Source organism: Sander lucioperca, chromosome 19 (assembly GCF_008315115.2).
Source record: "Sander lucioperca isolate FBNREF2018 chromosome 19, SLUC_FBN_1.2, whole genome shotgun sequence".
NCBI lineage: Eukaryota > Metazoa > Chordata > Actinopteri > Perciformes > Percidae > Sander > Sander lucioperca.
The window spans coordinates 21869122-21885793 of NC_050191.1; the positions used below are offsets into that span (position 1 = coordinate 21869122).

Consider the following 16672-nt stretch of genomic DNA (forward strand, 5'->3'; position numbering starts at 1 on the left):
TACATTTTTATTTTCTTATGCGATAAACAATAGTATTCTTTTTTTCCCCTTTTCTTTCTTTTCCTATCGTTTCTAACTGACGAGCGGCAACACTGGCGCTAACGCATGCCTTTGGACAATGTAGTTCACAAATAATACATTCCCACACTGCTCCATCGTTGGCAGCATACATTTCCCGGCGTCCTTTGGAGCCGCTGTGGTCTGTTGTTTTCCTGCTCAGACGCGGCCAGTTCAAGTTGCCATAGCACGGTGAAGCTGTGGTTGTTCTACTGTTAGCTATCACTCTTCTTGTGTGACGTATTCATAGCCGGTAGCATTTATTTCCTCCGTTTCCGCTGGACATATACATTGTTCTGCAGTTTTCACTATATTTTCACAAGGCTAAACTAGTTGGCTAACGTTGGGTTAGCTAGCTAGCTAACGTTCATAGTAGTAACAGTTGCCACTTGTTGCTAGCCAGGAGGAGCATCACCCTCAACAATGCCTAGCGCAGTGATTGATGGAAGAGGGCAGTTTGAATCGTAGTGGTTTGCTGGTCAGATAGCTCTCTGTCTCCACAGGTTACTAAGGTAACGATGACATTTCCGCTAGCTATGACAAAAGTATCTTGTGCAAAGAAAGCTAAAAATCAGGTCAGTTTGTTCGTTAATCTGATTAACGTTGCAGTTATCAGTTAGCGTCTTCTGCAGACGAAGCTAGTGCTGGTCACTAATCGTCAGCTTTTCCCACTCAGCCGTTTTTCGTCGTCTTCATCGTAAACCTGCCCTGTCCCAAACTATGGATACATCCAGTGAGTCGGATTCATACAACAGGACGCGGGTGCACAGGCCTCGGGGGCGTGAAGCCCACCGCAGATCTGGCCGGGACAGGGGGAGTGGAAGTGGGAGTGATGGTCGACCCGTTAACATCTCCGAGAAGATCAGCACACTGGCAAGCACTTTACAGGTACTTTGCTCTGCCTCATCAGACACCTAGCTAGCTAACGTTACCAGGATTAAAAACTTACAGTAGCAATACATCAGCTTCCCTCCACACTTACTTTTTGAGGTCTATATGTTTACTAGCTTGCATTGGTTTCTAAACGTATTCCAGTAATTGTTAAATAAAAGCTTCTTTTCTCTGGCAGGACACCAGTAGGAACTTGACCAAAGTAGACCGGATGCTGGGCCAATACAGGGAGCATACAGACGATCAGGCTGAAGCCATGACACTGGTCAGACACCTGTTCTATTTATTACGATTTAATCATAATATTCTTCTCACACCTTAAAGATACAGATGATTTGACATAGGTCTTTCCGTTATATGGCCATGTTTTTATGTCAGATTTGTTTCAAATGCATGTTGTAGGCTATCACAAAGCCCTTTGTGTGCTTATTGGAGCTATTTTGAATAGACTTTTTTTCCCCAATAGTTGTGGGAATGCTGTTGCACCAACACTGGACAGTGTGAGGCATTTGTCAGGTGTTTCGTAAATCCACATCTTCACTGCATATCCATAACATTTCCAGAACAATAACATACCAATCTAATTGCTTGGTTATGTATTTAAGTTATATTTTAGTCCACTATTTCATTGTTTAGCCAGTCATCCTTTATTTCACTCACTTTAAATGTTTTCTTTCTCTTCATTTCTACTTCTCTAGATCTTATCAGGGATGATATTAATCTTTTTGACCTATTAAACAATTTTCTATTTTCTCACTCAGTTTATTGTTTAATATTTGATTTTTTTTCTGCACCAGCTCAGGGAGACCCTGGAAGAGTCAATCAGTCAGCTGCAGACGCAGAGGGTGAGCAGATCCAACGAGGCTCGGAGTGCTTCTGCCTCCACCCTGCACACCAGTGACCTGGAGGCTTGCTCGGGATCAGGTAAGGAGTAATAGAAAGGATTTTGCTGTCAGCTGTCCTTTCGTTGTAGTCTTAGTTCTGGATCATTTGCATAGAGATGATACATAGCACAGAAATTATATTCAAAATGGCAACAAACATGAAAATAACACCTTTAAAATGTTGTGCAGTGAGTTTGTGGTATTTGTGTTTGGTTCTCTGGCTCCTTCTATAACACTATATAACATATGTACATCTGTAACTTCAGATGACCAGCGTTTCTACCCTACTTCTCCACTGAAAGACTATACAAGCGCTCCAGGGAGGAGACGGAGGTCTCAGTCTGCCGGTGTTCGCTTCAAGGATGCCAGCTTGAAAGGAGAGGATGTAAGGAATGGTGACAAACTAACTATCAATCAGTGCCACTTGTTACTGTCATGTAGTGTCAGTAAGTGTCCACAGGAGGGCACACTGCATCAGAATCATTGAAATGGAATTTGTAATGCTAATCTTAAAGGAGCTTGATAAGATTTTATTTGAATGAGATATTGTGCATGTTAGTATTAAGGGTCTGAAGTGTGTTTAGGAGCCCCTATTTATTTTTGGCTTTCCACTGTGGTTGCAATACGCATCTCTGTAAAGGCAATGATGTCCAAATTTTGGCTTTGCATAATGTTGTATGTTCTTTACCTATCTGTGGCTCTCCCACATAGATTCACGCTTTGCACCAATCCTTGAGGGATCTGCGCTGTGACCAGCATAGAATGTCTGATGACCTGGATAGAGAAATCCTCAGGAGAAATAGGTATCTGAGGGGAGCGGCAAAGTCTGAACATCAAAAACAGTAAACTTAAGTTTTTTTGTTTCTTCCACATAGCACATTGGTTAGTACACAACTGAATTCACCAGTCATTGACATTTGTTGTAATTTATGACATGGTGATTTTTAGAATTGAGTTTTCAAATGGTGTATTGCTACCTGCCATAGTGACAGGTAGCATACATTGTCTCTCGAGCCACAGAAATAAAAGAGTAAAATAGAGATAACAACTGCAGACAATGGACATGCACGGTAACAATGTTTATTCGCAGATATTTTTTGTTTAAGTGCCTTGAGGTCAGGAATGAAAACTAATTAGAGCAGGCTCTGTCCAATTTATAAGATTTTAGCTTTGCTGTAAAACTGGTTTGAATGTTTGGATGAGGCTTTACGAATTTTAATTGACTCTTCTGCGGTCTCTTCTTTATGTCTTCCCACAGATTTTCTATGCAAACTTAGGCCTGGGCTCTGACTGGATATTGATCTTTATTTTATATATTCACTGTACATAGAAAAGTTTTTGCTTGAGCTTTGAAAACAAATGCATTGCGTTTTCGGGTCTTTGAAATCTCCTTGACGAGAAAGTGATTAAAGTGTCATCTGAAACTTAAAGTGAAGGCACTGAAAAGTCATAAGGCAGCAGATCTTTCTTTCACCTATGTATTAGAATTTGACATTTTGAGTTTATTAAAAAAAGCTCTCCTCCCTGGCGCTGCTGACCACACCAAATTGATCTGCCACTATATTTCAACATCTGATGCCGCATAATTATTTTTAGTGGCGTCACATTATGCATTCACATTTTGATCAATGGTGTCCTGGGAAAGGATTTTTCCAAACGACAGAGGACTCTGATGTGTGAATATTTCTCTGCTTTTTATAGGTCTGATATTGACACCCGGCGAGCGATGGAGAGCCTCACAGAGCACATGACAACTTCCCCGAGACAGGCCTCAGTGAGTTGTAGCTAAATTTTAGGACATCACATCACAGTTTCTGATGAATAAACGCTGTTGTATAAAGCATGCAATATGCAAATATTTTTGTAGTTTGAACAGAAAACTGCTACGGACATATGGCGTCCTCTTTTACAAATGTAACTCCAGTGAAGTCTAACTTTACCAAATATTTCAGTATAATTTCCAGGCACATGGCCCCTCGCCGCACCCTCGCTACTGTGACAAATACGCCGCTCCAAATGACAGCCTACATGTTTAATATTTCTTATCTTAGGAAGCGTCACATCCACGTCTGTGGACGTGACGCTTCCTGATTAGACAGGGAATTCTTGCATCGTGAACATCACACCTCCAGTCAGTTCTAAAAGAGATTTTTATTTGTCAGCCACACTTTTAATTTCCTGTTGTCTCATTTATCATATCCTGCTGCCATGCCTGCACCGGTGATGTTTGCGTGACCTCAGGCGTCCTCCGTCTCCCTGTCTGCAGGTGTCGTCTCGTGTGGAGCGGCGTCTGCACGAGCTCGAGAGAGAGATGCGTACGGAGCAGAGCGGTGCAGAGAGAGAGAGAAGACCGAGTCAGCGGGTGGCCGTGTCTGACGAGCTGCAGGAGGTGACACCACTCATCTGCTGTTATCCCACACCTCACTGTCGACACTCTTGTGTTCTCTCACATTAACACAGACAACGCCGAAAAAGAATCTAGAGACAACATGACGGCGTATAATTTAATCAAGGGACAGTGGACAGGACAAGATGGAACATAACAATACTTCATTTTATTTTCCGAGACTGTGGAATAGCTAAAAGGAACTGATTAGATGATCTTAGGTTCCTGGAAGAGTGATGTAGGGTAAGGAGATCAGCAATATATAAAGGGGCCAATCCATGTAATGCCTTAAAAACAAGTAACATTACCTTAAAATCGATTCTATATTTGACCGGTAACCAGTGAAGAGAAGCAAATATCGGGGAGATATGATCCCTCTTTCTGGTACCAGTCAACAATCTAGCAGCCGCATTCTGGACAAGCTGCAGGCATGATAAAGATGATTGGTAAATCCCAGAATAAAAGGAATTGCAGTAGTCAATACGAGACGAAATAAGAGCATGAATAACAGTCTCCAAGTCCTTACGACAGAGGAAGAATTTTAGTTTAGCAATAGTCCTGAGATGAAAAAAGCTCCATTTGACAACAGAACTAATTTGTTTAGAAGTAATTTTGATAGATTTCTGGCAAAAGGGCGCACACTTGAGGCTAAAGTCCCCAAAGTTTTCGAAAGTTCGTCATCTGAATTTGGGGGGCCAAACAACATGACTTCTGTCTTACTCTCATTAAGTTGGAGAAAGTTGTTAGCCATCCAGCACTTAAAGTCTTTAAGGCAGTGAAAAAGGGACTTTAAAGAGCTGGTATTACCTGTTTTTAGAGGCAGGTACAGCTGTGTGTCATCAGCATAACAGTGATAAGATATGTTATGTTTCTGAAGAATGGAGCCCAATAGGAGCATGAACAAAGAGAATAAAATTGGCCCTAAAATCGAACCTTGAGGTACACCGCATGTAATCGCTGCCGAAGAGGAGGAGATATTTCTAATTTCAACAGAAAAGGTTCTATTTTTTAAATAAGAATTGAACCACTGTAGAGCAACAGCCTGGATCCCTAGGCAAGGCAAGGCAGCTTTATTTGTATAGCACAGCTCAACAGGGCAATTCAAAGTGCTTTACATAAAACATTAAAGAGCAGTTAAAAACGAAAAACAAATTAAAAACAGATAAAATACAAGAATAAAAGTTACAGTGCAGTATAAGAAATTAAACATTAAAGAGCAGTTAAAAACAATGAAAAAATATAAAAGCAGATAAAATATGAGATTTTAGGCTGCTAGTATGGGACAATGTATAAGCCGTTGCTCTATACACGTAATCCACCCGCAATCCTTGCCGTTCCCAGAATGGGCCGGTCCCACCGGTCTTACTTTTTAATTCTCTTTACTCTCTCTTTATCCCTACCCTATGCTGAAGGCGATCCAACAAGATGACATGACCAACAGTGTCAAATGCAGCACTAAGGTCCAGCAAGAGTATAATAGCACAATTTCCTCCGTCACCGAACAGCAACAAATCATTTAGCACTTTAAGAAGTGCTGTTTCTGTGCTATGGTGTACTCTGAAACCAGACTGAAACCGAACCCCGTCAAAAAGCCCAATATTCGGCCGAATCCGAAGCCGAATTCGGTGCATCCCTAGTTTTTTTTAGAGGCTGAACCACAGCATGTTTAAAGCTAGATGGGACTGTGCCATTCATAAGAGAGCTATTTATTACAGACAAGAGGCTGGGACCAATAGTATCAAATACCTCTTTCAAAAGACGAGAGGGAACAATATCTGAAGATGAATAGGTAGGTTTCATGTGTGGTACAATATCCATCAATGCTGACAGGGCCACAGACACAAAACAATTCAGAGAAGCAGGGCATAGGATTGACGTAGAAGGGTCATGATCAGTAGGTGAAATACAAGATCTGATAGTGTCAGCCTTGTTGATAAAAATCATGTAAACATGTTCTAGTAGAATCACAAAATACAAGTATGAACCTGAAAATGCTATATAATAGTTCCCCTTTAATGGCCACTTCCTTACTGGTCTGAAGCAGTCACCTCTATCGAATGCTTTCATTGTAGTTCAAAGTATACTATCTCAAAAGGGTGGTTTTACATGTCTGAGACCAGCTGGTCAAGCAGTCATCATTCCAATCTTGAATTATTTATGAGGAGAGATTTGGCTGATGCAGTAAAGAGAAAGCAAGTCAACAGGACCTTTTTAACCACGTAGGACCAGCAGCAACAACAAATGCCTATTGGTTAAATCTAAGTAGTAATGCAGACCACTGACATTTACACAAATTATGAATGCTCAATTATAAATTTGAATGTATTGAAAAGATAGCCCCTTGAGATGTAGCATCTCATTTTCGAGTGTCCTTATAAAAAATCATAAGCCCTTCTGTTTGCCAACTCTGGTAGGTTCATGTGCAAGCTTGGTGGTATTAAAAAAACAAATGCGAAAACATTCTGATGATCTCTGTTGAGTGATTACTCTTCACCTTTACATAAAAAGATGTACAAAAAGATACTGTAATCACTGTGATTTGTTATCTTCCACACAATTGGATACATTTGGTTATTTATATTTATGTCCGTGTACAAAAGTGCGATCCATCATTCACAGAGCATGCACTCCCGCATTGTGTCTTACTGAAGGGTTTTCTCTCTAATGTACTGCAGTGTTTTCTTCTTTGTTAAAGCAGCCGTTCTCTCACTGTGTCACCAAGCCCTCTTGCTCTGCTTTATGACACCATAAAGCACACCTAGGCAATTACTTCGACGCAGTGCAAATGGTTGCTAAGCATGCGATTGCTACTTTCCCATATTTCATGCCAATCATTTTTTATTTTAGGTGTGCATTTGTCTCGAAGTGTTTATAGCTGAGAGAGCTCCGTCATTAGGTGCACTTTAGGGATGTAGACTCGAAGCTACATGCACTCATTAGATGCCCCCAGTCATAGTAAAGAACACATAATCTAGTATTATTGCTCCTTTCCATTTAGCCACACAAATCATCCATAATACATCATTACCATAATGTGAGTTAATTTTTTTTTTTTAATAACTCAAACATTAATTTCTTGGATCCTGGTTCTAAGGACAGCGTTTTGTCAAAGTTTATCAGTGTCTTGGCATCGGTCCTTTTTGAGGCTCACATGCTTCCTGCAGTTTATTAGTAGACCACAGAGGGGCGCTGTGTAGCTGTAGCCAGACTGATTATCTTTTGTGAGCTAGACTTTTCAACACACTGTGTGTGTGTGTGTGTGTATGATGATAGCAGCTACCAATTTATTTGCATCCCTCTCCTCCGTAGTGCCCTAATGGGACACCAGCAGGGCCCAGGGCGATGGGAAATTATGCATTTGTCCAAAAAATTAAGGGTAAATAAACAAGCGTGAGGACATGAAGAGGAAAATAATCTCTTTTACTACTAAAGAGCAGGAGAGGAGGGAGAGCAGAGGGCACATTTATTCCCCACCGATGGCTGTGATGTGAATCAAATAGATGATGAGTCACTTGGGTAGATATTATTCAGCAGTCGGTAATCTGTCATCGTAGGCCGCTCAGAATGAGTGGGATTGAGTGGGATCTAAGCTCTTGTACAAATCCACCAAGATGCCAGTGTCTCCTTCCAAGAAGAGGAGATGGGGGATGCTATGATGCAATGGCACCTCTCATATTGCATTCTTACACTACTCTTATACGCGTGCTGTTATAATGATACATACTGTTGTGGCCTGTGCATTATGTTTTGTAGACTTTAGAGAGACGCCAAGTTCAAGCCCACGAGAGAGAGGAGGCTGTTACAGTCAGGCTACTGAAAGCAGACAGGGAGAAGTCCAAGGTAAATATATGTATTCTCAAAGGAATGTTTTGTGTTAAAAAAGTAGAAAAGATGGTAGATTATTATGAATTCCGTGCCATAAAAGTTTGCCTTATACAAGTTCCTGCTTATTTCTTTACTGCATCATTTTACTGAATTGGCAGCAGTAGTAGTAACAAACACTAACAAGCAAAGCAAAAAGAAATCTGCTTGGGAGTTGCCTTCACATTTTTACATCCTTGGAGAGTAATGTTTCTATTAACTATTATTCTTCAGTGTCGTCATTTTGAGTCTTGTATAGAGTCATTTTTTTCCCCTCCAATTTCTGTCCAGTTGTGCTTCTTGTAGCCTTAGTTTGTGTGTCAATCTTCCCCATCAGAAAAAATGTCTTCCACAGTTGTTAGCCATCGGTTTTTCGTTTGTGGTGTTTCTTTACCACAGTTCTGAGTGAGAGGTTTTTGCTAGCTACTAGCAGTATTTTCATCAAATATCACTAGCAATGATACTTTCTTTAGAGAACTTGCATAGATAAAGCACCAAACTACTTTTAGGAACTCCGTATCCTAGTATGCGTTGTAACTCCTTACTGGCAGCAGTAGTAGTTAACATTCATATTTTCACGTCGCTGACACAGTTCACATGCTTTCATAATTATGCCTAACTGAAATTATATACATTCTAAATGTGTAGATTGTAGATTCTGTTCATAAAGATGAACTTTGTAGGTAATGCTCATTCTGAACCTCCATACCACTGTTGTCCTGACATTGTTGTTGTTCTGCTTTCCTCAGATGGAGCAGGAACTGGAGAGAGCTAGGAGACTACTCGAACAGTCTGAGCAAAGCAGAGAGTCCCTTGTTCAACAGGTTTGTTTGTGTCTGTGTGTGCTGTACCCGACTGTATATAGATATAGTAAACCTCAGGAGACAAAACGATAAACATGCAGTGCAGCGTTTGCTCCAGTGTATTGCGAGCCTGGTGGCCCACCAGGCCCAAGTTGCCCTGCACCAGGCCTAAGCCACTGGGAATTATTTCTGAATGCATTTTAAAAAGTTTTTTAAAACTACAGTTTTTTTGTTTTACGGCTCAGTTGGAAACTAAATTAGACGTAGTCATATTTTCAAATCTCTAGTTAGTCACAGAAAAAGACACTCAGAAAAACAGTTACAGCTGCCAGCAAGTTACTTGGGATAACACTACCAAGCATTGAACACATTTACAAAGACAGACTGGTGAGAAAAGCCAATAACATTGTATGTGACTACACACACCCCCTGGCATCTCATTTTAAACTACTGCCATCTAGGCGTCGTTTCTGCCCACCCCTTCTGACCAAGACATAAAGAACAGATCCAAATTCTCTTTTGTACCACAAGCCATAAAAGCCTTAAATCAGTCAAAATAAGCTAGATATCCAGCTGGCCTGGTCATACCTAAGGGTGTACAGTGTAGTGTGTGATGTATGATCTTCGTGTTATGTCTGTCGGTGTCTGATGTAGGGACTATTTGTTTGTATCATATGTCTGATGTCCTGTCATGAAGTGCCTTGCAATTGTGCCGCAAACCCAACTGCCCCACGGGGAAAATAAAGTTATCTACTACTACTACTTTTAGCACTGACTTAACCTAGGATAATGTATGGAATCTGTCTGATAGCTTTTTTAAATTCTGAATTTTGCAATTCCGTCCATGATTCTGCGACCACAGAAGCTATTGGACTCTACATTAATGCTGCTATCAGTCTGTGGCTGGCCCCAGCCGGGCCCTCGTCGAAAACAAAGACACTTGCCACTGGGCTAAACAACTTTTCTGGGGGAAACCCTGCAGCGTATACTCGGAGAACCTCAGTGTGGGTTTGCCCGCTGTCAGACAGTCCGATGTCTTTCTCTGTGTCTGATTTACACGGCTGATGATCCCCAGGTGGAGGACATGCGCGGCGAGCTGCTGAGGACGAGGAAAGAGAAGACTGAGCTCCAGAGGGTCCGGCTGGAGACTTCTCAGCCCGCTGCTCAGCCACATGGCAACCACACTGACAGGGAGGAGGGAAGAGGGGGACTGCGAAGGCCAGGTACTGAATTTAAGTCGGGTCTGCCTGTCTGCTCTGATCCACTGTCACTCTCTTTCTCGCGCAACCCACACACTCGCTATTAGAGGTGTTGAAATTAATCAAATAATCGATGCATCGAATCATGGACATGGACGATGCTGCATCGATAATCGGCCGAACCATAATCGATTATTTCTGTTTACAATTTAATGTAGGCCAAACAACATTTCTGTTTACATATTCTGTTATGTTTTGCATATTCAGGAAGTGCCATGTGCTCAGTGCTGTAGTTTTATGTATCCAATTTATTTAGTATTAGAGCACTGCAGAATGTTTTGTTTTTGAAGCTTGAAAAGCTATGAATTAAATATCCTATATGGCTTTAATAGAAAAATGTATTTGACGCATCGTGATGCATCGAGCTATCGAATCGCTGACATAATCGTAATCGAATCTGGAGATCAGTGAAGATTCACACCTCTACTCGCTATGCACACATTACGCTACTCTTACAACAATGTAACATGTAAACGTGGATTGCACTTGAACCCGGCCTTGGCCATTTTCACACAGAAGTACTGCGAGCATCGAAGGTGCGCGTGGCGGAGTTTACAAGTTGTTTTCTTCATCTACTCTCATTGGCATGCGTCACGTGGCGCGTAGGGCAGCGTGTGTGCAGGTAAAGCCCACGGGGCGAGGTGTTTCCGACCCTCTGGTTGCTTGTATTGTGGTATATTCTGCCTTCTATTACATTGCGACTTTGGTTTGAATTTGATTAATCGTTCAGCCTTAATCCTGCCTAATTTGCATCTCTTATCACTTAAGTTATACTCTGTTACCACGTCACGTCTGTTAACTCGGTCTGCCCTAGGTGATCAAGTGAATTGATTGACATGTCCGCATATGATATAGTAGGTATAATATAAAGTAAAGAGCTAAAAGAAGTTCAGAGTAAGGTTAGAAAATAATTAAAAAGGAACTTTGCTTAAATATTTATCTCGCTCAAAAAATGTTGCTGTGCTTTTTATTGTGCTCCCTAATCCATCTGCCACCTGAAGTTTCTTGTCACTGCGTGTTCTACGTTTCTTGTCTCCACACGTAGAAATCAATTGTAACAACACTTTGATTACGTGTCCCCATGTGTGTGTGCATGTTCATAGATCGCTTGGATCTGGAGAAAGAAGTGGCGGAGCTGCGAGCCCAGCTGCGCACCGCCTCAGTCCTCAGTGAGGTTGAAGAACTGACTAGAACTCTGGACCGCAAGGAGAAGGAGAGGGTCACACTCAGCGTACAGGTGGAGGTGTGTATCAGAGAAATTCCCTGAGAATGGCTAGTTATATTAAGGAAATGGCTTATAAAACCAGGGGTTCAGAGAAGGCATTGCATCTCATTCCTTTCCTTAGTAATCTATGTGGCTGTCTTTGCAGTCTACTCTGAGAATAAATGGGAAACATTGAGGATCTCTCAGTTGGAGTGCAAACGAACACAACAGAAGCATGCTCTTTGACTTTGCCGGTGGTGTCTCCACCCTGAGCAGGGTTATTTCAGTTTGTCGGGTGCCTCTCATCCGTGGTCGCATCCTCCGCCAACTCCGTGCCACTTGATCCTCTTAAAATTCTCAGATGAAGTGACAGTTGGAATAGGAGATCAGAAGTCAACCATCAGTCATTTTTCCTTCTCAGACTGGTGCAATGTGTCACTTCCATCACTGTAACAAGACATAAAAAAAACCAACCAAATTCCCTTAGCTAAGCAGGGGTAGGCTATGGTGGGTATCAATAAAATGTTAGTAGAAATAGCTGCACTTACAGCTTAAGCACATTCCTCTAATCTCTGATGTTTCTTTCACTAAAAATGTGTTTAAACTCCCACGCTTCCCCTATTGCAGAGTAGGTGTTAAAAGATGAAGTGGGTGTTTGCATGTATCACCTCGGGCGTCTCTTATGGTTTTTAATGCCGAGATCAAAATAGAAGTTGGAAGTGTTTCATTTCATCGGTAAATGAGAAAAATGAAGTGTAATGAGGAGAATAGGGTGGAAGATTCAATTTCTCAGTGACTGAATTTATATACTGTCTAATAGGCCTGTGACTAATCAGTCTATGACTAATTACTCCCAACTGGCAGTCTTATTCAGTCTAAATACTGAAACGGAACCAGGCTAACCTTACTTGCCCTTACTTAAGACTTCAATCAAACTCCAAATTTCAAAATGATTGGGATTTTCTCGGTGATATGAAGCAAATCCAGTGCAACTCTCCTTTCAGACTCCTTTTCAGACCAGCCTTGCAGATAATCCAATTGTAGGCAGCATGTAAACACAGTCTCAACCTTCTGTGACTTTTCTTTCTTTTGTCCTCTTCTTTGCTCGCTATAATCCACCCTTTTACTGTTGGTCTTTTCTTAAAGTCTCTCAAACATTTTTTTCTTTTTTTGCTTCCTTCTGGTCATCAATGTCTTTTTTCTCCCTTATCCTATCTTCCATTGCCCTAAACCCATTCCTCCCCACCCCTATGTCTCCCTTTCTCCTGCCTTTCTGACTTTTACCTCCCATTAGCAGTAGTAGTAGACACACACACACACACACACACACACACACACACACACACACACACACACGTCCTTGACCTTTCTCTTCTCTATATACCAGGAATTGTCATCAGACCTGGCGCGGCGGGAGCAACAGCAGCTGCGAATGCTGGAACAGTTGAGGGAGATTCAGGTATTTTAATATCAGTTATTGCGTCACACTGTTAATTCATCAGCAGATAGGTAATTTGGATCAAGGTCTCTAAACAAAGGGTGCTTGTTCTAGTGGCAGTTTAAGTCGGAAGCATGCTGTGTGTAGCGCCTCATTCACTGACACAGTTACAATGCAAAGAAGCTGTAAACGCTGCAGTAATGAGATCCTTCAGATTTCGGCCTGTTAGGGCGTTTTCACACTTGGTCCGTTTCCGCCCTCCAAAAGAACTCAGACCTATTAATCAGCATTTTGTTGCGCATATGTGAACACTCCAAAGGGACTGAGACCCCTCTGAAACAAACCGTACGGTTCGCTTCAAGTCTGCATTGCAGTTGTCTTCACCTGTGCATCGTGAACACGACACACTTCAGGTTCACTTTGCCTTGTGCCTTTTGACCTGCATCAATTTTAGCCCTGAGGCCCCATCGGAGCTGAAGTGGACCAGAAAGAGAACTGCGTCCTCTTTCAAGTAAGACAATGTGAACACCAAAAGAACGGAGTCCTTTTTCTGTTGGTCCACTTTTTTGGCCTCTTTAAGATGACTTTTAAGACGGTTTTTGTAAAGAGCACTATTTGTGAAAACACCCTTAGACACTTGATTAAAAAAAAAACACCTGATTATAAAGAATGAATAAACACTTTATTTATAAATTCATTCATCCTTTCAGAGCCGGGGACAGACGGAGAAGAGAGAGACGGAGGCGTTACTCCAGGAGAGTGCGCGGAGCAGGGATGAACTGAAGGCCAGGGCCCAGGAGGCGGTGCGCCAGTGGAGGGCCAAGTGCAGGAGGCTGCAGAGGGAGCTGGAGGAGGAGCGAGCCCAGGCTCAGGTCCATACCGACAAGGCCTCGCAGGTCAGCTGAGGGAGATGCATTCATTACACGACTTCTGACACCACAGCTGACACTAGGGGTCGAACCATACTGGTTGTTCATGGCCAATACCGATTTTTTTTGCAGTTAATGAAACTCTGTAAAAATATTTAGATCCTGGGTCCAAAATTAACTTTTTTTTTCCCACCAGCCAAATGGCTAGTGAATATTCACATTTGAACAGCCACTCAATAGATTACCACTGTTTTTTGGCTGGTGAGTGAAGCAAATCTACCAGCCACTTGCATATTTTACCAGCATTTGGCTAGCACATGGTGCTAATTTTGGACCCTGTTTGGAACCGATATGCATTCACAGTAAACATGAAAATCTTTTAGTCAAAATTAACATTTTGAAATTGTACAAACTAGTTTGTTTAAATGCTTTGAGCAATTATTTAATAAAATGGAAACTTTAAACATAATACAATAAAAAGTAACTTAACAAAAGTAGCTTCCTGAAGTTTTGAAATGCTGTCAGTTTGTTTGCTAGTGTTGCATACAGAGCTGTAGCTAGGGCTGGGAAATATACCGATATTATATCGATATTGTGATGATACTAGATATCGTCTTAGATTTTGGATATCGTATTATCGTGATATGACACAAGTGTTGTCTTTTACTGGTTTTAAAGGCTGCGTTACAGTAAAGTGATGTACTTTTCTGAACTTACCAGACTTTTCTAGCTCTTCTATTATTTGCCTTTTCCCCACTTAGACATTATGTCCACATTACTGATGATTATTTATCTAAAATCTAAGTGTGAAGAAATTTTGTTAAAGCACCAATTGTCAACCCTAGAATATCGGCACAATATCGATATCGAGGTATTTGGTCAAGAATATCGTGATATCTGATTTTCTCCCTATCGCCCAGCCCTAGCTGTAGCAGGGCCAAAGTAGGGCACTTTTTAAAACACAGATACAGATAATCAGCAAATTCACAAATACTGTATCGGCCCCGATAATCAGCCAGGCTGATAATTGCTCGATCCCTAGCCAACAGTAGCAGCTGCGGAAAAGTAACTGCTGATCTTTATAATGTTGGCTGTGTTTTCACATTGTAAATAACAACTCATAGAGTCGAGTGGACTGGTCTGCCCTATTTCAAGATATTGCTATAGTGAAAAAAAATGATGATTACCATTTGGGACAATCCCAAAAAATGGGGGAGGAGGGGGAGGAACACAAAGCCTCAGGGCGTGACTCAATTAAATTGTGCACAATACCCACACTGAAATTCACAGTGTGGGTTTTGCGCATAATTTCATTGACTCACGCAAATCTATTACTCGTGATGCTGGAAATTGCCATTCTCCTGCTAAGAAAGTTTGTCCCAAGGTGCAGATAAGAATTGTGAGTGAGGTACTTGATGTTAACCCTCATGTTGTCCTCGGGTCAAATTTGACCCGTTCTCAAAACTTCTATAAGATAAATATGGGTTTCTTTTTAACCAAATTACCCAAAACGTTAAGTACAATTGCAAGTACTCAATCACTACTTTTATTGAATTGTGGGTATTCAATTTTATAGCATTTGAAAAAATTTAAATGGATTCAAAACCTACCTACCAACATACGTTCCTCTAATATTAGTCAAAATCATTCATCATTTCAAAATTAGCTACACTCCTATAAATGAGATTTATTGACCATGAATTCCAAAAATACGTGTAAAACTATTGGTAATAAGTTGGTGTTAGTAAAAAAGAGCATCGAAAATGTTGAAAAAAGGGACAAAAACATTGAAAAAGGTGCTTTAAAAAAGTGACAAAAACATCAGAAAATGTGTCAAAAATATACAAAAAAAATGAAAAAATAAAAAGTGTTAATTTTGACCCAGAAGGACAACAAGTGCATGGTCGACTGGAAGACAACACAAGGGTTAAAGCCTCCGAGCAGCCTGCATGAAAAGTGTACAAACACAATATCCGTTGTAATTACAGTATCATTGTACAACAAACACACTGGCAAGCAAAACTATGATTGTTGTTGTACATTGTTGTACACAACTACAGTTTAAGTAGCACTGTGTCTGTGCCCACTGTAGTCAAGATAGCATAATCTAATGGCTATATAAAAGCTTAATAGTCAGCTGCTTTTTTGTTCCTGTTGGCAATGGTCATTCTTTTCGGCCTGTCTTTGAACAAAGTGAAGTGTAAGTTCTCCGTTGTTGCACAGAATCCAGCAAATGTTTACCAGACTGTGGTAAATGTCACTGCAGCTTATTGACTTGGTATCAGTTGGCGCTGGTGGGCAACTGCAGCTCAAATATTTGAACTCTACAGCTCTGTCTCAACCGTTCTGGATAGTGCTGCTGCTGCTACTGCTGCTGCTGCCGGCTGAGCTAACAGCTAGCCAGCTGGCAGCATTGTCAACAACCAGCGACTGTCTTTGTTGCATTTCCTGAGCAGTTGAATCTGGCTCATGCATACCTGCTTTGACTTTGACAGTGTGATCTAAAAAGTGGAGTAATCAAGAATGTCTGTACTGAAATGCATTTCTCGTCTCCAGTAGTAGTAGTAGTAGTAGTAGTTTATAGTGACGTCCCAGGCAGCGAGAATAAAACCAAATTTATCTTAGCCACACTTGCTGTAGTTCTGCAACCCACTGACATCAGAATACATCAAGGGATGGGGGAAGCAAACTAGGTTGCTACAACTGTCTGCAGGGATACACAGAATATTGGAAAGTGTTGGCTGAGTGACACCACAGACAGCAATTTCTACTCTGTTACTTAGATGTTATATTTCAAATATTTTTTACGGCTCTCTGTGTCTCTAAAGCATTGTTCATGGTCCCTGTGGTATTTCCGGTGCGAGATGAGCCGGCCCAAAAAATGACGTCCCCTCGTCTTTTGCTGTGCCCCTGGCTTTTTTTTCAGCGCAGCAAAACGCTGCTGTGGCACAGCACAAGCCATTGGAAACAACGGGTTTCAGAGCGCAGCGTGCTTATGCTGCCTTTTGTTTGAAAAGCCC

At 41.4% G+C, this 16672-nt stretch overlaps 1 protein-coding gene across 6 annotated transcripts in view; it reads left to right on the top strand.

Moving 5' to 3' along the window:
- Positions 1-16672, top strand: part of LOC116041965 (centrosomal protein of 128 kDa) — a 91962-nt gene that overhangs the window by 28461 nt on the left and 46829 nt on the right. Inside the window, exons 1-14 of one of the 6 annotated variants that reach the window (XM_031288062.2) lie at positions 195-632; positions 734-945; positions 1127-1213; positions 1746-1872; positions 2099-2217; positions 2544-2674; positions 3534-3606; positions 4099-4221; positions 7972-8058; positions 8829-8903; positions 9958-10105; positions 11245-11384; positions 12733-12804; positions 13494-13679. In XM_031288062.2, the coding sequence (XP_031143922.2) occupies positions 778-945; positions 1127-1213; positions 1746-1872; positions 2099-2217; positions 2544-2674; positions 3534-3606; positions 4099-4221; positions 7972-8058; positions 8829-8903; positions 9958-10105; positions 11245-11384; positions 12733-12804; positions 13494-13679 (1536 nt within the window). In that variant the 5' untranslated portion in view covers positions 195-632; positions 734-777. Of the gene's footprint in view, positions 1-193; positions 946-1126; positions 1214-1745; positions 1873-2098; positions 2218-2543; positions 2675-3533; positions 3607-4098; positions 4222-7971; positions 8059-8828; positions 8904-9957; positions 10106-11244; positions 11385-12732; positions 12805-13493; positions 13680-16672 lie in introns of those variants that run through there. The other 5 variants (XM_035995290.1, XM_035995291.1, XM_035995293.1 and 2 more) reach the window with 5 other exon arrangements.